Below are 21090 nucleotides of genomic sequence, written 5' to 3' on the forward strand. Positions count from 1 at the left end.
CCTCCACCAGCAAACAGATTGGGACAGCGGTTGAGATGACACATTAGGATGAAACTCATCATACAGAGTTCTTACAAGAAATTTTAATTTTTACCTGTACAATATAACTCAACAGGAAGCTTAGTGGAAATTTGCGCCAAACATTCAACTTTCCGTCACAGCAGATCCCTTAAATCATCTTTCCTTAATTAAAGTGGTTTGAGACTGCAGGAGTCAAGTGTTTACACAAGTAGTCTGTTAGTGGTCACAGTGAAAATTGGAGTAGCTGCATTGAATACTGTATATTTTCTGCAAATATCACTGCATTTTCAGTTAGTTTATGCCTGTTATGTAGTCTCGTCTTGCAGCAAGCCAGGCTAATCCTTTCTTAACATAAAATAAAGTATTTAACTGTGGTAATTAGTTTCAAGGGTACTTTTTCCATATACCAGTGGCTCCATGGTTACATGACCCCTTAAAACAATGCATTGTCTGTTGTTGTCACATACAGTGTAGTTGCAGTACAGTATTTGCAGTAGTTGATCATTTGGCCAGAGCAAGTATTCCTTTGCAAACTGATATATTTCAAAACCTGTTTGAGATCTAAGGAGGTCAAATTAATACATAAGAGAAAAGCAAAGATTAGAGTGAAGTCAGAAAAAGAAACATTTTTTGTCGCAAAAATCTATTTTTTCTGCCTTCCTATTCTGTTCATCATCTCGTGGCCCTGGCGCTAGACGTTCCCACGATGTGGGAACCACTGCTAGGTATGTACCTCTGGAGACGAAACAACAAGGATGCAGCGTAGGACAGTGTAATAAGTATTTTATTGCATTTTATAATGCCATTGTCAATAATTAGTACAGATTACATGCAACTAGACCTACTGTACAGTTTTTTTTATTGTCTGCATGGACAGACACAAGAAGATTCAGGTTACAAATACACAGATATATGTGTGTGTTTTTATACAGCATGAAGGAAAGGGCAGTGACTGGCATTACATGGCTACCCGGGGTGGAGGGTCAGAGGGCTGGGCTCCACTGTCTGTCTAAAGCCACCACCCAGTCCCTGTCCCCGCCTCTTCCTCGGGTCACACTTTCAAATAACAAGAAACAGAAAGGATAAAGAGAGGTAAACAGATAAACTGAAACTAAAAGAAACAATACAGAGAGTCACTGCTGAAAATGTACACACATTCCTTAGGTTTAACCAGAGGAGAGCTGAAGTGGTAGTTCCATCGGATTCTGGCTGTCTACTTGATAATACCATCGGGCAATGCTCCACTTTGAGAGTCCCTTCCCCCTCACATGACACCTCAGAACTGTCCAATCACAAGTCAGGATTTGGGCTCCCTGTGTCCTTTGAGTCAGTCACCAGCCAATAGTAAAACACTATTACATGGATGTACGAGAGATAACAGCTATCAGTAAAGGTAATCAGTGAAGTCAATGGAGACTTTTGGAAGTAGCTTGGTTTTTGTTTGGTTAAAGTTGTGGCATTGGTTTGGTTACAGTTTGGTTACAGTTCAGAAGTTTGGACTAAGCAAATGGGTGGCTTTCAATGCCTTTGGTAGTCAGAGGATGAGCTGCATCTCTGAGAGCCATTCCACATTTTGGTATTGAGACTACACAAGAGAAGGAGTATCAAAAATGCAACAGGGCCAGGCTTTGATCTGCCTCTCTGGGACTGGGAGATGAGGTTTGTGACTGATCACCACCAGATAGGTGTGTGACTCAGTGACACACCCATGGCGCCTGCAGATGATTGACAGCTCTGCGGGTCGGAGTTCAGCACAGGAATGACAGGGGTCAGGGGTCACAGGGAGGGGTCACAAGGAGCTGGGACACATATTGGCACCTGAGAGGACCAACAGCAATATCTTTCTAGAGCTCCGCAATTTTTTTAAAGCAAGAGAGGGGCTACATATTGTTAAATTTTTTCATCTTTCTCTTTTTCTTTTCAGAGGTTTTGGTCCTGTCTTTGAAAAAAAGTCCTTCTGAGGTATCAATACATAATGAAGTAACTTTTTAGTTTGTTTTCCATTTGTTTTTTTTCTTTCCTTAAAAATGCATAAATGCAGTACAGAGACAAAAAAGTATCAAAATAGACCTAGCTAAGATAAATATACAAACAGGTGTTACCTAAACCACTGATCTAACTTTTATTCTTTTCATTTTTTTTGTTGAGATAATACACTTAAAAAATCAGCGTCCCAGACGTTTTATGAAGAACTGAAAAAATGAAAATAAACAAAACAAAAACAAAACTAATAAACCAAGATACCTGCAGCACATAATATGATAAATACATATACTTCAGCATTAGCAGTACAGTATAGGAATCAGAGCTGAAAGCTTTACAATAGCTAAACAGGTGCAGAAAACAAAGAAGAGAAAATCAAAGGACAAAATGGGAAAGAATGCCCTGGAGAGATAAGTCAAGCAATAATATACAAGAATACATCATGTTATGCCAAGCTGGAGAAAGAACAGAAGTGTTACATGGCGACCTGTGAACAATCTACATCTTTATAAAACAACTTTGTTTACAGGTGTACATTACATCTATGTACTGTATGCAGCAGTTCCTCTTGGTTTGGATATTACTAGTAGTAGTGATGAGTTTCATTAAGTGTGTTAGTCCTCTCAGCGTCTCTGCGAGTGTTTGGCGAAGCAGGTGCTGCTGTGTTGTGGGTCTTTGGATTTCTGGATGGTCAGAGCCTCTGTTGCACTAACCCATAGCCCTGCTTCTATGCTCTTGTTATACCCCTGTGTGTGTGTGTGTGTGTGTGTGTGTGTGTGTGTGTGTGATGGCACTGATATATTCTGTCCATCATTACCCCCGACAACCAGCTCCCTGCAACACCACAAAGCCATTAACGACCAGTATCTCGTTGGCTGATATCATGAATATGCACACGTATAGTCAGAGCACACAGTTGAGAGACTGTTCACATAGCTCAGTGCTAATCGGGTGCAGGAATATGGTAAGTTTTTACACAGCTGATAGAAAACTTTTCATATATAGTAAGCACTTCACAACAGACTTTGAGACGTAGAGAGTGCTTTAGATGTGGTTTAAGGAGAGGTAGTCATTTTTAATTCCATGGAAAGTGAAACGTCTCTATGGTTTTGGGCTCAAGCAGATGTGTTAGGGAGTCCAGATCGCCAAATAGCTTTTTTTGTGTCAGTCATACAGTAAGTGTAACAACAATTTTGGCATTCAATATTATCATCGAGTAAGAATGGAGAAAAAAAAATATTTTAGAGAGGTCAGTCTCCCATTGGCTATGTGTTGAACCGTTTTGAAAAGGAGGTAGTGTTATTTTTGGTTTTTATCTTGTTTCAAGATGTCTGTCTGCCACTTTGTACTTTGTTAGAAATCAGTCTCTAATGTGACAGGAAACAGTCCTGTTTGAACACAAAGTCATCAGAAAGGTTTTTTCATTAAATAAGAAAAATCGTCTGAAGTGCAAGAGATAGTTTGACAAAAAGTATGAAAATATGAACCCAACTTTCAATTACATGATGTCCCTTGGTTGTTTTCCTCTTACGTGTTTTTTCATTATTTTTAGTTGTTCCCTCTTTATTGTAATATATAGATGTTTTTGGAATAACTCCTCCCTGTCCAAAGATGTGACTTTTGTAACCACATTACAGTACACTTCCTCTTCCTGGAAATACTACATACAGATCAAGAGGGTATGTTTGTGTCCTAGATTGAAAATAACTCCAAATGTTCGCTACAACAGCCCCAGAAAAGTATCCTTTAAAGCGAAAAGTGTTCAAATGCCTCTCGAGTGCTTCATTTTTAGGCCTGCTCATACAGAAGTAGGGCCAGTCCTAGGATTGTGTTTGGAACACAGTTTAGCCTGAGCGTGGGAGAGACAGGGTTTCACGTCTAAGTGCTTTTTTCTTTTCTCTTTCTTTTTGTTTTTCAGAGGAACTGTGCGAGGTTTGTTAATACTTCTTTTTGGCCTCATACCTAATGTGAGTTATTCGTAACCGCTTATCATGTAAAAGCTTTGATGTCTCCTAATTCTAGTTTGCTTTACACACTTTGGTTTTCGGAATGGTCAGCACTGTAACCCATGTATAATTTCAACATAATAGTTATATGAATACAATAATAAGAATTCAAACTCCTGGTTTGTTGTCTTTTGGCCAATCCTTTAAGAAGGAAAAAAAAAAGAAACTCAAAAAGGGCAAAATAAAATACAGGGTTTTTGGTTTTCTACATCTTTCTTTGGTTACCTGTAACAAAAATAAAATGGGAATAAGCAGATAATAGATTAAAATAAATGTTAAATTTGGTATGGCACTGTAGAGAAAAGTAATGCTTTTATGCTCACGGAAAACAAACAAAAACATAAATCGCACGTGCTATTCCTTTAACACAAACTCACACAGTGAATTGCAGATAGCTTCTAAACAGTAACTATTACAACCATAGAGCTTTGAATCGAAGCTGAGCAGAGTTGCCACATTTGGTGTCCCATAGAAAGAATTCCCCCTTATTTGTTTATCAATTTGGACACAGTTCCAGGCAGAACCTTTGTGGGATGAGGTATTCTCTGACTGCAGTAATAATATATATATATATTTTTAAAGCATTACTGATATTTCTCAACTAAATACACAACCAAAAACAAGCGAATGAGAGAGAATAAAAAAATGATTCAGCTGTTAAATAATCTGTTTGGATAATGGCAACTTTAAGTGCATTTCCAAATTTCTTGCCTGCTACACTTGGGACAGAAAGGGGTGGGAGTAGGGGTCAGGTATCACAACTTGGGACAATACTGCGTTTTTTGTTGTTGCCAATACTCATTTGGAATGGTGTGAACAGCCAGAGTAAATCAAACAATTTACAATACAAAAACAAAAACAGCATTATTAGAAAAGGTACGTCGAAAGAGAACGCCACCGTGGAAATATTGATCCTCAAAAATAAACAATGATAATAACATCAAATAAAAAAGGAAATGACAAAAGCTACCACACGTTTTTTTTTTCTTGTTATATTCCATAATCATGAACAGTTTTCTTTTTTAGTCACAATATTTCTGTAGACGTTTACTCCCTCATTTCTCTCTGCTTCCCCTCTTTTCTTCTCTTTCTCAAAGTGTTCCAAGCTCATCGCTCCATCCGCAGATGGAGGAGAGGAGAAGGACAGCACCAAATGGTCCAATTCCTGCAGTCTTTTGGGGATGGGAAGGGATGAGGGTGGGGTAGGAAAAGTCTTTTTCTCACTTGGAAGCAAAGAGTTTAAAAGACGCCAGTCACTAAGTGTCTTTGCTGGGGGCAGAAGTTTGGTCAGGGACCAGGGCCACAACCTCGCCGTGGGCTCACACACTGACGTGGAGACAGGAGCCTGCTCTGCAGAAGTGTTGGAGCACTGTTGGAGGTAATCTTTGAAAGCGCTCTTCCTTCCTTCCCTCCCATCTTGAAGCCTGACGGTTTCATTTCAATCAAATCAAAGAAAATGAAAAAGCAAGTGATTGACTCAAAGATGGGGAAGAAGGAGAGGTATAGGCCGACTGCACAGCCCCTGGTGACTGCTCCAAATCTATATACACATGATCCTGTGTGTGTGTCTTTCTCTTTCGAACACATACACATCTGTGCGTCTTCTCAACTGATTTTGAGATAAACTGCTAGCCAGGCAGCCCGAGACAACAGTGAGGAGGGCGTATGCAGAGTGGTTGGGCAAGGAGGAGAGTGTGTGTCCAAACCTCTAAGGGTCTCTACACAGAGGCTGATATGACCAGGGAGGATGATGAGACATGGTTTGACAAGTGAACAAGTGTGTGTGTGTGTGTGTGTGTGTGTGTGTGTGTGTGTGTGTGTGTGTGTGTGTGTGTGTGTGTGTGTGTGTGTGTGTGTGTGTGCATCGAGTGGTACATCTCTGAGCCAAGTGTTGGAAAAGAAACACATGGAGGTAAAGCAGTGCTCCACAGTCTTGTCTTTGCGTCTGTAAGTAATGAAGGTCATCTAACCCTGTTTGGAGTTTCTCAATGTTGTCCTTGGTTGCTTGCATTTTCTTAAAAACTAAAAAAAACATTCTCTTTTTTCTCTCTTTTCTCTTAAGCTATCTTTTCCTCTTCACGCTGACGAGAGGGCTCAGGGATTGATCTCGCTATGTCTCGTCCCTCTGGTCCATCTGGGATCTGTCCTACTCCAACTCCTCGGTAGGAAGATCCTCCTCCAGGTCGCGCTCGTCACTCGGCAACGGCAGGTTGTGTGTGATGCCGGCCAGGAGGGACACTGACCGACTGTCCTCCTCCACCTCAGTGGGCTCCTCCTTCACATGCACCTGGTGGCTGGAGGAGAGAGAAAACAGCTGTTAGCTGTCAAAGTTTTTAGGGCAGATGCCAATAGCAGAATTTCTCATACCAAATATTTTCTGGCACGTTCAGAGTTAGTTCACCAAAATACATCAACATGTATTTGCTTTGTGTCTGGGTTTTATTTGCAATAATGACCCGCTTTTTTATTTTTACATTATTCCTTACTTAAAGTTTAGTACAGTTGAGGCAAAAAAAAGCACAAAAAACGATATACATTATAATTTATTATTATTATATATATGCCACTATTAGCCACTGTCTAATACACTGGCTCTTTTCCTTTGTGTGCATATGTCCATGTGTACCTGTACTGGTGAGGGCTGAGCGTGGGGCTGCAGCTGCCATTGCTATTGACCTGCTCCACAGTGGAGCTGACATCATCGTGGCCCACATGGAGCATGTTGAGGCTGGCTGCAGACGGAGTCACCAGGGAAGGGCTGTTGAGCAGGGACAGACTGCTCTCTGCCAGAGCCGCCTACACACACACACACGCACAAACACACACACACACACACACACACACACACACACACACACACACAAAGAGTTGTCCAATCACTTTAAATAGAAGCTGGGTTACATTACAGTTTTTTTTTCTAAAAATATGATTCATCAAATCAGAAGAATCTGAATGGCAATGGCAAAAAATGTGTTTGTAAGTTGACATAACACATAACTACATGTAAAACACAGTATAAGAACTTGTCACAGCCACAATGAATTCTCTATTCTCTATTTGAATCCACTAACTTGCTAGAGAACTTGACAAACCACTAGGGGGCACTTATATACAGTGTTTCCCCCCATCATGGCTTGTACATTAAACTCCCTGTTAAAAGTGTGTGCTCACGAGAAAGTCTCAACAGGAATGGTAAGCGAGACTGAGCCACAACCTCAACTTAAACAAACGCGAACACAGTGAAAGATCAATGTCTGCAGAAGAGAAACCAACTGAATCAACAAGAGCAACTTCTGTCACTGCTCCAAAAGCTCATATCCAGCTGTTTGTAGATGAGACAGGTTGGACACTAGCTGAGAGACTCATCCCACCTCCCCTCTCAACAGAAAAAAAAGACAAAAGGAGAGAAATTCTAACTGGCTCAGAGATGGATTTTCTGGGACAGGCGATAATTTTATGCAGTAACCTTAATTGACAACTATTTGATGCTATAAATCATCTCAGTGACAAAATTGCAAGTGCGTGTGGGTTCCCTGTGTATGTCTGCGTGGGAGTGAAAAGATGGGTTTAGTGTGTGTTTGTGTGTGTGTGCTTGCAGAGGTGGGAAATGTGTGTGTGTGTGTGTGTGTGTGTGTGAGAGAAAGTGAGATGTGAGGTGAGAGTGTGTGTCGGTGTGGGAGGAGGAGGGAGGTGGTTAGGGAATCTGCTAATTATAAGAGGGAATTGATATTAGTGCCCTTGATTGCGATTGGCTGCTTGTGTGTGTGTGCGAGAGTGTGTGCTTGTGTGTGACTGTGCGAGAGACAGAGAGAAATGTTAAAAGGAGAGGGCATTCCTTACCTGGTAGCTGGCGTTTAGGGATCCAAAGCCCAGGCCTGAAATCATGTTTTTCACCAGAGTGGGACTTCTGCACAGACACACAAAGAGAGAGAGAGAGAGAGAGAGAGAGAGAGAGAGAGAGAGAGAGAGAGAGAGAGAGAGAGGTGTTAGAATCACAGATTGAGCACATATGTGAAAAGATGTCACCTCAGCCAAAGCACTCACAAGGCTCCCAAATATGGTTGTTACAAGTGGTAACATACACAGACTGTAAACAGATGATAAAACACACATATGAAAGCGTCTAATATATCTGGCGTGCAGGTGTGTGTGTGTGTGTGTGATTATCCCTGGTTTCTCTGGCGGTTGAGAGAACATCTGTTTACATACGCTAACAAGGTTTTTTTTTTTTTTTTCCTCTTCTGCATCTCACACAGCTGCTTACTAATGGTGTCAACAAACAGGGAAAAACACACACACATACAGTACAGTGTGTACACGATAAGCCGGCAGCAATTCTTTTTTATTGCTGAGTTGGCCTCTTCCTAATAATAGAGGGTCCATTTAAGTAATCATAGTGCCAGCACCCATAAGCTTACACTCACATCAACCTTAACTGTGCACTCTGTGTGTGTGTGTGTGTGTGTGTGTGTGTGTGTGTGTGCGTGCGTGCGTGCGTGCGTGCGTGCGCGCGCACACTTACCCGGTCATCTTTGGTGGTCTCCTCTTTTGGTATTCAACTTCATCCACAGTCCACACGGCTCCCTTCACGTTCTCAACGCGAACAAAACACTTGTGCAGACTCAGGTTGTGGCGCACAGCATTCTGGGAAAAAGGAGAGAGGAAAGAGGAAGAGTTTTAACATGACTGAGTGAGACTAAGTCCTTAGTATGGGTATTTTATCTAAATGTATTATCTAATATTTAATTTGTTTTCTAGTTTCTATACAGAAACTTAAATTTTGTTTATTTTTCCATAAATTAAGTTTCTTCTTTCTTTTCTTTCTAAAGGACTGAAGAGTATTGCTTGTAGCAAAGAAAAACACTTGCAGGGAATGCATGAAAAAATTGTAAAAAGCATTCTAACCTTTATCTTTAAAGTGACACATAGTTTACACACTAATATTCTCGGCTGTCTCCTGTTAATTTCAGAAATTTCCTAACTTAAATAATCTGAGCCACACCTCTTAAATAAATGATACTCTATGACTTCTATAACATTCCAGCGGAAAATGTGTCCTTGAAGAGGAACTAAACACCTGAAATTGAAATTGTTATTTTTGTTCCTTTACTTGAAGTTTTCACTTAGCTGGAGGTAATAACACTCACTTAGAGTGTGTTCAGTACAAACAATGCTTTCCAGCTTGATGTTACCTTTTAAGTAGGGTGACCTGAGGATCCTTTGTATACACATACATGCTCCATGTACAGAGCTAATACAGGGTAGCAGTTCTCTAGTAGCTTTGTTTTATCTTAGAATATTTCTAATCAGTCACCATCAGCACACACACAGAAACACACACGCATCCACAGGCACTCAGACAGGCACGCAGGCGGGCACACCGCTATCTTCGTCTCACCCCCCCAGGGACAGGCCTCCCTTTTCATCTGCTATTTGTAGTTTGTTCATGCCCAATTTCATTACCAATTTTAATTCGTCTATAATTAAATCCTGCATATTCTCTCTGACACGTTGTTCTAAGCCGAGAGGGAGGGACAGGCCAGGCATGCATCACTCCTCGCCGTAATTACACACGCAGATACACACATGCACGCACACACTCACACACATACAAACACACACACACACACACACACACACACACACACACACACACACACACACACGTAATTACACTAGCCATAATCAGGAGGAACCCTTTCTCCCCCGCATCCCCTCAACCCCCGAGCCGTGATGCTAAGTTTTGTAAATGAGTCTGACCCCAATCTGCGCCCGCCACCCTGACAGTGCAAACACACACACACACACACGCACGCACACACACACACACACACACACACACACACACACACACACACACACACACACACACACACACACGTGCCAGACACCAGTGCTATTGCAATGCTATTTGCATTCGTCTCCGTGATGAAAGCCTAATTCTCCCAGTTAAAACATTAGCAGTCATTTACAGTGGGTCACAGCACATGTGCCACTCATCTCAACTCCCTCCGGCTGAGAGAAGGGGGAGGGGAAACTGGAGGCAGAATTTTGGGAAGAAAGATGTGTACCACAAAAAAAGGAAAGAAAAAAAATCAAGAGACTAAATTTATTTTAGGTTCTCCCAGGTGTTACTAGAAGCATGAATGTCTTTATATTGTAAATGTTTGAGCATTGTCATCAGTCTGGTTGTGTTTCTGGGGCTTCCTGATGCAGGCTGGGCTAGGCTACTCCCATATGATGATGACTAAAATAATGAATAAACAAGCATTAGTGACGACTTTGCAACCAGATTAGTGTTAAATGGTGGTCGATGAATTATTCAGATCCTGTACTAACCACACTGTGAAAATACTACAAAAATATTACAAGTAACAGTCCTGATTTGAAAATTTTATTTAAGTAAAAGTATGTATATGTTAGCAAAATGTACTTTAAGAATCCAAAGTAAGTACTCAAAATGCAAAAAAAGGCCCCTCTGACTGTTACTATTATATACATTACATTGGATAATGATTACTATTTTTTTCTAATTTTCTTTACATGTTGGACCAATTGTCCCCAGAAAAGCGATTTATACTAGGTGCATCTGAAAAACAAAAAACTGTAGAAAATAAATGGGATACTTTTCTGGTAAGTTAAACAGAAAATAAAACCTCAGCCTGAAAGCCTCCAACCCATCATGCAGCACCTTGAAATCACAATCTCATTTTTTCCTCATCTCTCAGTCATCCATTTCTTTTTCTCTCGTCGTCTCGTCCCTTTCGTTTCTATGATCAATGACTTCCATTCCCTGACACCGCTGCTCCCCTCATGAAATATAACGGCTTATTAAAGGACATACATCTCTACGGCCCTATTTGACTCATTGAGCTGCTATATAAATACATAAGGCCATGGCGAGCTATATTTAAAGGTCTGCGAGGCCAACGGCACAGGAAGCAGACACCAGACATTAATAGTTAAAATTCATAAAAGTCAGATGAGGAGGTAAATATATTCCTGGCTGCCCCATCTCTTAACCCTCTCCTCCCTCTCTCCCTCTATCCCTCCATCATCATCCCATCCCTCCCTCATTGGTTTGGGGCTATTAGAGGAAGGATGGGGTCTCTCCTCACCCCTCCACCCACTGTCTCTCTCACTCATTTGCTCATTCTCTCACTTTCCCTCTCTGGAAGAACTGACACTTAAATTAGTGTGAGTTTTCTGTAGAAATGGGTCAGCACCTACAATGGTGGGATCAGGCCGCGTGTGTGTGTGTGTGTGTGTGTGTGTGTGTGTGTGTGTGTGTGTGTGTGTGTGTGTGTGTGTGTGTGTGTGTGTGTGTGGGAGAGTGGAGGTTGAGCTAGAGAGACTTCAATGTGTGTGATCATGAGCAGTGTGTGTGTGTGTCAGCTTTTTATGTGCATCTCTGTAATGAGGCTGTATAACGGTTAGATGTGGCTCTAAGCTAAGTGGGGCCGACTCTCCATGTGCCATCTTGGAGGTGAGAGAATTGTTTAGGGCTGAGAGGGAGAGAGATAGAGAAGGAGGGAAAGAGAGACTGAGGAAGAAGGAGAGAATGAGAGCAGTGGAGAAGTGTCTCATAAAGGACAGAAAGAGCTAATAACTGTCAAATCAGTCATATATTTAGGAGCTGGGCAAAGGCTGCTTTAAAACTTGTGTGCAAGTGTGTATGTGTGTGTTATTGTACTTGTATCATTCTGTGTATAAGTGCTAAACGTAGGCCTTCAAAGTGAATTCACTTTCTGCAAAGTGAGGTCATTTTGGCCAATCCCTAATGTTTCAAATAACACTGCAAAGCCTGCCTGTAAATTGTGTTTCTCTCATTGTGGTCTCAGCCTGCATCTGCTTGGGTTTTGGGCTTCATCAGTGGGCACAGACCACAATTACTTTGCAGTCAATTAGATCAGCTTTTATCCAGCCAGAGTTGTATACAACATTTTAGTCAAAATATTGTGCTTTGATTGAACCGGCTTTAAACCTATCCGAGCCTCGGTCAAAACCTTCAAATAAATCTGAAGCTGCTCGTTTTCGCAATCCTCTTAACAACTCCAAACCAGTTTGCTAACTGGTCTCTTCTTCTATCTCCCATCAGTTGAGTTCACATTTAGTTTTCACATTTAGAATTTTCATTAGTAACATCTAGCCAAAAGAATGTCCTGAGAGGGACGCAGTACAAAGGAGAGTGTGTATATCATAAGCTTTTACCTTCCATGTGGCTGTGTTTCTCCTGAAATAGGCAAACTTTCGTGTAAACCAGTTGTAGATCTCATTGAGAGTCAACTGTCTGTCTGGGGACTCCAGAATGGCCTGAGGATGGGGAGAGGAGGCACAACCAGATTTAGAAGAGGAGAACACAGATGGAGAGAGGAGATGGTGAAACTGGATCACTGGAGAGACTTACATGACGTATAAGAGAGGCGTAGGTAAAGGGAGGCCTGACATCAGCGTTCTTGTAGAACTCACAGTTCTGAGCCAGCTCTGAAAATGAGGCATGACAATTTTAAACATGTGTATTGTAACACATGTAAAATGTATACCAAATTGAAATGATAATAAATGGAAATGAAAAAATAAAATAAATTCTAAGTGGTATTTTAAATCCATATAAGGATGGAAAAAATTTAAATGTGTCTTAAAAACTAATGTCTTAGCAGTGTGTATCTAGATGCTTGATATTATTCTCTTATTAGGCACATTTTAATCCTCACTTTTTTACCACTTAAAGCAACACTATGTAACTTTTCCCTCTTCGGTCCCCCTACAGGTTGTCTCATTGGAACTACAGATTGCGCGGCTCGCCGCTTCGGTCCCCCTACCGGTTGTCTCATGTTACAATGAGACAACCTGTAGGGGGACCGAAGAGGGAAAAGTTACATAGTGTTGCTTTAAAGACTTGTGAAAGTGTATGAATGTGACTTCATTCTCAGCCACATACTACAGTATATTGATTGGATACCTGGAATTAAAACTAAGGCTACAGTAATTGTACTGCAAGAAAGCCAAGAGATGGCTTTCTTTGAGCCATGAATGAAAGTGATTTCTAAAGTAAGATATATTTCATTGCTCTTGCAAGGAAATTTATTAAAAAATATGCACATAAAAACAGCAACAAGTACCGTAATAAAAGACTATAGCAGTCATCAACACTGGATCAAAAAACATACAATTTGAGTCCATTATAAATCAATAATTAGATAATGCCTAATAATAATAATAACAAACAAGGTGGGTACTGAGTGAGTGTATGTCTACCTGAGGCGATGGGGGTGCAGTACTTGTCGGAGTTGCGCCTACGTATGGGACCAACACCGTGCGTGTGGGAGTGAGAGTGTGTGTGCAGGCTGGAGGAGCTGATGACTGAGGGTCCCTGGCGCAGTGGGGTGATAGGGGTGGCAGCTGAGGTGGGGGGGTGGGGAAGACCCTCTGGGTAGAGATCACTGTCCCGCTTTAACAGAGAGCCACTGGAAGCCAGGTTCAGCTACAGACACAGAGAAATTAGTTATTAATTATTAGTATTAGTATTTAGTGTGGTGTTTACAGTGTGAATACATTTGTATAATGGAGACTGATGCCATCCTAAAAAAAGGTGAGAAACTTTACTTTAATAAAATGGGGTAAACTAACTTTAGTTGGGCTTATCCATTATTAATATTAAAATGTATAGTTTCTCTACTGAGGGTGGAGAATTGTTTTAGTGCAGGGACATAAAATGGATTTGCTATATGATTAATGGTTCTCTCATGTTTACTTTAAGGCTTCACCACCTGCTGAGTTCTGCTGCTGTTTACAGTGAAGCATCATCTACTGTACATAAAACAGGTTCAGGGTCAGGTGATATCAATGTATTAGAAAATGCTTTTGTGTTATATAAATACACAACAAATAAAGAAATCTCTTTTAGGAAAGTGTTTCTAAACAATTCACTTAAAAGTTGTGCAATAATATTAAACCACCTGAGGTTGTACTGTAACTGCTCTGCAATACATAGAGCATAGAAATGATGCAAACATACAGTAACAAGGGCCAGAAGGGCCACGAGCCAAAGCAATATAGGGCACCATATTCAGGAAGCGCTTATGTTAAGTCACATTACATTAAAAATAAAGTCTGCAACACTCCCGATGAATGTGTGTCCCTACCCTTTACCAAATGTATTCTTGCACAGAACCACACACGCTCGCACACACACTGAACATGAACATATGCTGGATTTATACACACAGCGCTGGCTACTGCAATTAAACAGGCGCTTACAAATACAAAACCACACGACAGCATGTTTGTAAGAAGGGAACACATACATGCACTCTGCGGTGGTGAATTCTTCCCTGACCAATACGGAAGAGCCATGCATGCACACACACACACACACTCACACACACGCACGCACGCACGCACGCACGCACGCACGCACGCACGCACGCACACACACACACACACACACACAGAACCAGTACTCCCAGTCTCTCTGGGACAGCCGTTGCAGGGCTGCTAATTTAGGACTAATTAAAATGACTTTGTGTATGTGTGTGTGTGTGTGTGTGTGTGTGTCTGCTTGTCTGTGCTCTGTGTGTTTGTTGTCGTCTATATGTATGTAAAATGTGTGAATCGCCTTCTCTTTACCCTGCCCCCTCTCTGTACCATTTAAGCAGACCGAAGGAGGCAGGGCTGTTTAACAGGTACTTCATTAACGCTGCAACCCTGCCACATCACCACGGCAACAGTCGAACCCTGTTAATTGAGGCCAAGCTTTGTTTCCATTCCTGACGCTCCTCCCCTGCCCCTCCTCCTCCAATCCCTGACCCTGAGGCTCGTCTCCGGTGGTGACAGAACACGCCTCTTCCTGATTTCCCATTAGTTGTTAATAGCAACTGATCCCCCAGCGATCAACGCATCATCCAGACACACAAGAACACACAAACCCACACACACACACACACACACACACACACACACACACACATTGCCACTCAGCTGCACCCGTTTATATCCCCTCAAATTAAGACACTCTACCTCTAATTGACAATTAATTTCAACATCTTCATATTTTAATAAGACTCCTCGTCAATCTGAATAATGAAATATTCATTAGATACCTAATAACAACCTCACCAACCAGTGTGGACACACACACATCACGTCAAATTTCCCTTTTGTGGGCACACACTGAAAATACTGTGAGAGACCGCTTTAGCTGTTCTCTCTCTCTGACAAGCTGAAAAATTGCAATTTTCGAATGCTGAATCGAATACAAAACTGAAGTTCAACCCGGACGCAGTTTGAATGTTGGAATGTACAACTTTCTCTGTGGAATGAGAACATTATGAAAGCATAGTTTTCTGGTAAATGAAATGCATGGTATCATGACAAGTTTAAGAGTTTGGAAAAGAAAAAGACACAAAGTAGCCCCTATGATTTCTAAATAACACATGAACCCTCACTGGTCAATAGGGGGAGTAGATACCAAGCTACAGTAAGAGAGGAACGTGAAATCCCAAGAAGGTTTAGAGATAAAGAAGAAAAGAGGAGTCTGTAGGCAAATAAGAGATACAAGCAAATGTTTGAGGTCAGAGAGTTGATGAAAAGGTCATGTAATCTGGGTTTTTGGGTGCCAGTGTGTACTCACGGGTTGGTTAAAAGGCTTTGGCTCTGAAGGGCGCATGTGCAGGTGGGTCATCATGGCCTGGAGTCGCTCGCTCTCTTTCGCCAGCTGTGAAACACACAAGAAATGGTTATCACCATGAAAAACACTCTCATTTCATAATGCTTAGATTGATATAATGTGGTATTGACACAGAATTACAATTACAATTACACCTCAGGCAGAGAGATGAATATAAAAGTCAGCCGCCTCAGCACCCGGAGCTCTCTCACACACTCACACTAGCCTGCAGACACACTCGTCCCCGTTTGACATTGTTAACTGCCATTTAATGGGTGCTGCTACAGCCTGTGGAAACGCTGCATCCTGCGTGTCTGTTTGTGCATGAGTAAAAGCGTACACACGTGTAGCCTCCAGAAACAACGGATCTACACTAAGACAGATAGCACCATTAACATACTCACACACTGATGAGATGTGCAAATATGAGACATTCAAACACAGTGCCTGTGCTGCTGCTGTTTGTGTGTGCTATTGGAGGGTAGAGTGGTGGGCTGCCTTGTGGACTGCTGAGGGGATGAGGTGACATGTCAGAGAGAGAGAGACGGTCGTCCTGATGTGATGTGACACCAGCTGCCTCTCTGTCACTTTGTGTTCCCTGGTGGTGGCTTCAGGGGCTCAGCTAAATGCTGTTTACCACCACCATCAAACACAATGCTAACCGTAACCCTAATGCTGGACAGCAGACACATATACGCAGTGATGTGAACGGGGTTTTCTGAAGTGTTTTGGAAACTATGTCAAGATGTGTGTGAAGGCGCAGCCTTTGTATTTTCACTTTTCTTACTCACTGTTTAACAGCATTTCACTTCTTGTCCAGTGTTGGTATTTTGCTTTTGCTGGAGCATTTAGATGTTTCAAGAGCATGAGCCACTTTGAGAACAAGAGAGGCCATGCAGCCTGGTCCTCCGCATTCTATGTCTCTCTCTCTCTCTCTTTTCTCTTCATTCTCTCTCTCCCTCCTCCCCTCTCAGCCTTGCTCTCTCTTGCTGGTGACCAGAGCAGCTTTATAATTGGAGCAGCGATGGCAGCTTCCCTGCTGACTGCTCCTTTTAAATTACAAGCTCCACTGCTCTCCATAAACTCTGCCCCCTGCCTCAGACAAGTTACTGCCATTGACAGGATGAATTTGTTTGTGAGCGAAAATTAAGTACGTGTGTGTGTGTGTGTGTGTGTGTGTGTATGTGTGTGTGTGTGTGTGTGTGTGTGTGTGTGTGTGTGCGTGTGTGTGTGTGACACTCACCTGTATCTCCAGTTGCTGAACCACCTGCATCTGGACTCGGCACTGAGCAGTGCTGCGATCATCTAGGGCGTGCTCATTGTTCAAGTGCCTAGAGGTGAAGGAAAAATGCAAGATGATAAATTGATATCTACAAATAATATATATTCTACAAAAAAGATGAAAGCACTGCCAGTCCTAATTCAATGATAATTTCTAAGTTACCCTGAGTCAACAGAATCCTTGTTAAATCAATTCACAGGTCCTAAATAATGAAGAAACAAAACCCAGCTCTTTCACTTTAATTTAAACTAATTCATGAGCAGTTTCAGCGCTATAAAAATAAATCTGAATATTGGAGGTTTATTTTGTCTAGTGAAGGACGCAGCAGCTGTGTTTTGTGTGTGCATACTTCATTGGTGCTCAGTGAGCCATGATCCAAGACAACCACCTGGATATGAGCTCATGTGTTATCACATAAAGCCTTATCTTCAGACTTTCTGTTAGCTAAACTCCACTCCACATATTAACACTGTTCCGCATGTGTGTGTGTGTGTGTGTGTGTGTGTGTGTGTGTGTGTGTGTGTGTGTGTGTGTGTGTGTGAATGGTGGCGCTGTTTGTCTACTCAAATGTGGGAGGACCCAGGACCTTCTGATCTTTCCCAGCCCACCCCTCCCTGTCTCCCTTCCTCTATCCCTTTCTCTCTGCTCTGTCATCGCCAAGGTTATTCACAGGTTGCTGCTGCCTGCCCGGTGTGTGTGTGAGTGTGTGTGTGTGTGTGCGTGTAGTTGTGTGTGCCGGTATATCAGAGTGAGTTTTGCTATATCCTGTGGTGTTAAATTATAATCTGTGTAATCTTCATAAAGCCACTTTTCTGACTTATTTTTTGCGGAATAACACAAGGAAATATGTGTTTGTGTGTATGTGTGTGTGTGTGTGTGTGTGTGTGTGTGTGTGTGTGTGTGTGTGTGTGTGTGTGTGAAGTGCATGACTATTGGAGTGTGTGTGTCTTTAAGAAAGCAGAAAGTTAGGCAATATCAGGCGAAGTCTAGAAATGAAACAAAAACAATGATGTCATGGCATAGCTAATCCAGTCAGATAGACTGCTCAACACAAGTGCACGATAATAATAACAAAAACATGATCTCACCCCTCTCTTTCTCTGTTTCACACTCTGTTAAGCTCTCTCTCCCTTGCTTGCACTTCTGTACAATCTCCCCTTCCCACTCGCCTTCCCCCGCAACTCCCCAAATGCCTATGATTCACACTCATTCCAAACAAAATCTGCCCCCAAAACCCTCCCCTCTCTCTATAGCCGGGCCATAAACAGTAGCAGTTTTTTTCCCGATGTGTCCCGACAATGAGGCTCTGTTTACTCCTCTGAGTGCTGGCAGACAAGGCTTTAACCCACATTACACCCAGCTCCACCGACCACAGCCAGAGTATTATACCAGAGGACGGGGAGGGAGGGAGGTGGGAAGAGAGAAGAGAAGAAAGGCCTGAAATAGTGGAGTGTCTCCCTCCTCTGTTCTTCTGCTCTACCCTTTTCCCTCCTGGGGCAATGACTAAGGCTGGCTGGAAGGGAGCACACTGTCAGACTGACGGCATTATCTGTCACTGCCTCTACTTTTTTTTTCATCTCCCTCTCTCTCTTACACACTCACACACACACTCTTTCACTCTATCTGTCTCTTTCTCCTTCCATCTGCCCCGGGGCTGCGTGAAATGAGACACCAAACAACAGCTTTCCTCTCCAAACTTTCCCAGCCTGCCTGCATGCTTTGATCTGACTGTCCGATGGCATCACAATCACCACGCACACTTCCGTGATTATGTGTGTGTGTGTGTGTGTGTGTGTGTATGAGTACATATTTCATCACCCCGGCTTATTAATATCTCCATTGCTCAAATAGCTAAGAGTTCCACACCGATAATGAGAGTGTGAGTTTGTTTAGGGCTTCATTAAAGGCTTGTGAAGCCTTCGTTAGCAGCCACAGTGCCATGGGGATGTCCGCTGTACTGTGTGTGACAGAGGAGGAGGTAGCAGAATGTCAAGGCCAGTGACTGCATCGACACCCCCCAGTGACTCCAAACTGGCAAATAACATGATGGAAGCAGAGCGGGAATGAGTGACAGAGAAGTTAGTTTGATGTTGTTTTGTTGTGAAAACAAAAAGATGTGCGTGCGGACGAGCTAATTAAGAGTAATATTCTATTTAAGTGAAGAAACAATGTGTCTGACCTTCAGTCTGACGCATTCAAGACACAGACAATAGAATAAAAAAACACCAACCAAGTGAACGAAAGACTTGGTGACAAATACTAACACAGAAACAAAGAGGAAGAGGACAGAGTTGTAGTTCCAAAGAATTCCTCAAAAGGACTTACATATATGTGAGTCTGTGTACCCCTGTGTGTGTGTGTGTGTGTGTGTGTGTGTGTGTGTGTGTGTGTGTGTGTGTGTGTGTGTGTTGTGTGTGTTGTGTGTGTTGTGTGTGTATGCATGAATGCGCCTCGGTGCAAATGTGATGTAACAGATTGCAACTGATGAATTAGTGAGCCAATGTGAAACACCAGTATTGTATGTGACTTACACTCCACATTTAGCACAAACAGTAGCTTCACTTTGCTCTGCTTCATCTGTAGTTCCAACTGGTGATCTGAATCAAAGGTGTTGTATCATTTTCCTACAATGCTACTAGGTCTAGCGTTGTTGAGCCTTTTTAAAAACAGGTTTGTTAAAAGATCTTCAGAATCCGTTTGGGCCTGCTTATGAGTGAATTTAAGGACGTTTTAATGTGGTCTTAAACCTGGTTTGTGGTCGGGTATAAGAGCGAAGTGTGTAACTGCAAACTTTTGGGTTCACAGCCAAGACGTTTGCACATTTGCACATTACCACCTGAAATTGAAAACAATGCTGAAGTAAGACAATATTGCTGATGTTTTGAAAAAGTCTGAGAAGAAGTCTGGAAATATTGTCCTTCTCCAAAGTAACTAAAAACACATTCAGGAGCCAACAGGTTTAACAGGTGTGCTGCTCAAAACAGAACCTCTACCACTGTTTTCAACTGCAGCATTAAATATACAGTATGCAGAAATGTAAAGCACTTCAGTTTTGAAGTAGTCATCCATATCAAGTACTAATATATGCTTTTCATTGTTTAGTGCATTACTTCTGTAACCCCAACCTACGCATCATATTTCATATATTTGGGTGGTTGTTAACTTACTTGATGAACTGTCCCATGTCCTCACACAGTGCTTCACAGCCTGGCCACTTACACTCTCCATGGCCGTAGAGAGGATGGGAGCCGGCATGCTCCTCATGACTGTGGGGGGAGGAAACACACAGAAAGAGTGAGCTAGTAAAACAGTTAAATTTTTCATATGCTGTTATGTACATAACACATACAGCAAATAAAAGCAATTACTTTCTCATAATAAGAAGCAAAGCCTTAATATTCCACTCTTTCACATACAAACTCACACATGCTAAACTAACTATAGCAGCAGAAGCATCAATACAGCCATCTGAGTCTGGTTAGCAGTCATTTAGTTTGTACAGTTCAGGAAGCCAAGTGCAGAGAGAGGAGGATAGAGCAGAGTGGGGTCAGTACAGAAGCCAGGCAAATAAGGGAATTGGTCCAGCAACCTCAGAGGCACATTCTTAAATCCATGACCTGTCTCTGTCTTTGGCGTATGTGTTGTGCATGTGTGTGTTGGTGTGTGTTCTTATGTTTCAGGAGTTGACACAGAGTCGGCACAGTACCAACCAGCCATGACTGATTGGCGGCGGCTGCCGTCATGTGCTGGTTGTTCTTTTGTGGTGAGCTTACGTGTGCGTGCACATGTGGGTTTTTGTGTGTGCATCTGTGCATATTTATAAGCGTTTGTGTATTTGTATGTGTGTGTGGCGATAAAAGCCTGGGCCAGGTTTGGTTTGGGCATGGGGTAAAATAACTGTGTGTGTGTGTGTGTGTGTGTGTGTGTGTGTGTGTGTGTGTGTGTGTGTGTGTGTGTGTGTGTGTGTGTGGCAGGTCCAGTAGCAGATGTGGTTCAGACCTGGACCTTCGCCTGCGACTGCTGTCTCCACATATTTACACGAGTGTGTATGTGTGTGTGCACGTGTGTGTGGGGACTGGGATGGGGATCTCCCAAATCAACATCAGAAGGTTGTCTAACAAAAAACATTT

At 42.2% G+C, this 21090-nt stretch overlaps 1 protein-coding gene across 5 annotated transcripts in view; it reads right to left on the minus strand.

Moving 5' to 3' along the window:
- Positions 1 to 787: 787 nt before the first annotated feature.
- foxp4 (forkhead box P4) overlaps positions 788 to 21090 on the minus strand; it is a 92519-nt gene continuing 72216 nt past the window's right edge. For all 5 annotated transcript variants that reach the window (XM_078248191.1, XM_078248189.1, XM_078248192.1 and 2 more), the window contains 10 exons: positions 20128 to 20226; positions 16922 to 17009; positions 15643 to 15726; positions 13269 to 13494; positions 12418 to 12494; positions 12222 to 12323; positions 8533 to 8654; positions 7851 to 7917; positions 6637 to 6806; positions 788 to 6304 (listed from right to left, as the gene is read on the minus strand). In XM_078248191.1, the coding sequence (XP_078104317.1) occupies positions 6157 to 6304; positions 6637 to 6806; positions 7851 to 7917; positions 8533 to 8654; positions 12222 to 12323; positions 12418 to 12494; positions 13269 to 13494; positions 15643 to 15726; positions 16922 to 17009; positions 20128 to 20226 (1183 nt within the window). In that variant the 3' untranslated portion in view covers positions 788 to 6156. The remainder of the gene's footprint in view (positions 6305 to 6636; positions 6807 to 7850; positions 7918 to 8532; positions 8655 to 12221; positions 12324 to 12417; positions 12495 to 13268; positions 13495 to 15642; positions 15727 to 16921; positions 17010 to 20127; positions 20227 to 21090) is intronic.

This window comes from Sander vitreus, chromosome 4, assembly GCF_031162955.1.
Source record: "Sander vitreus isolate 19-12246 chromosome 4, sanVit1, whole genome shotgun sequence".
NCBI classification, from domain to species: Eukaryota; Metazoa; Chordata; class Actinopteri; order Perciformes; family Percidae; genus Sander; species Sander vitreus.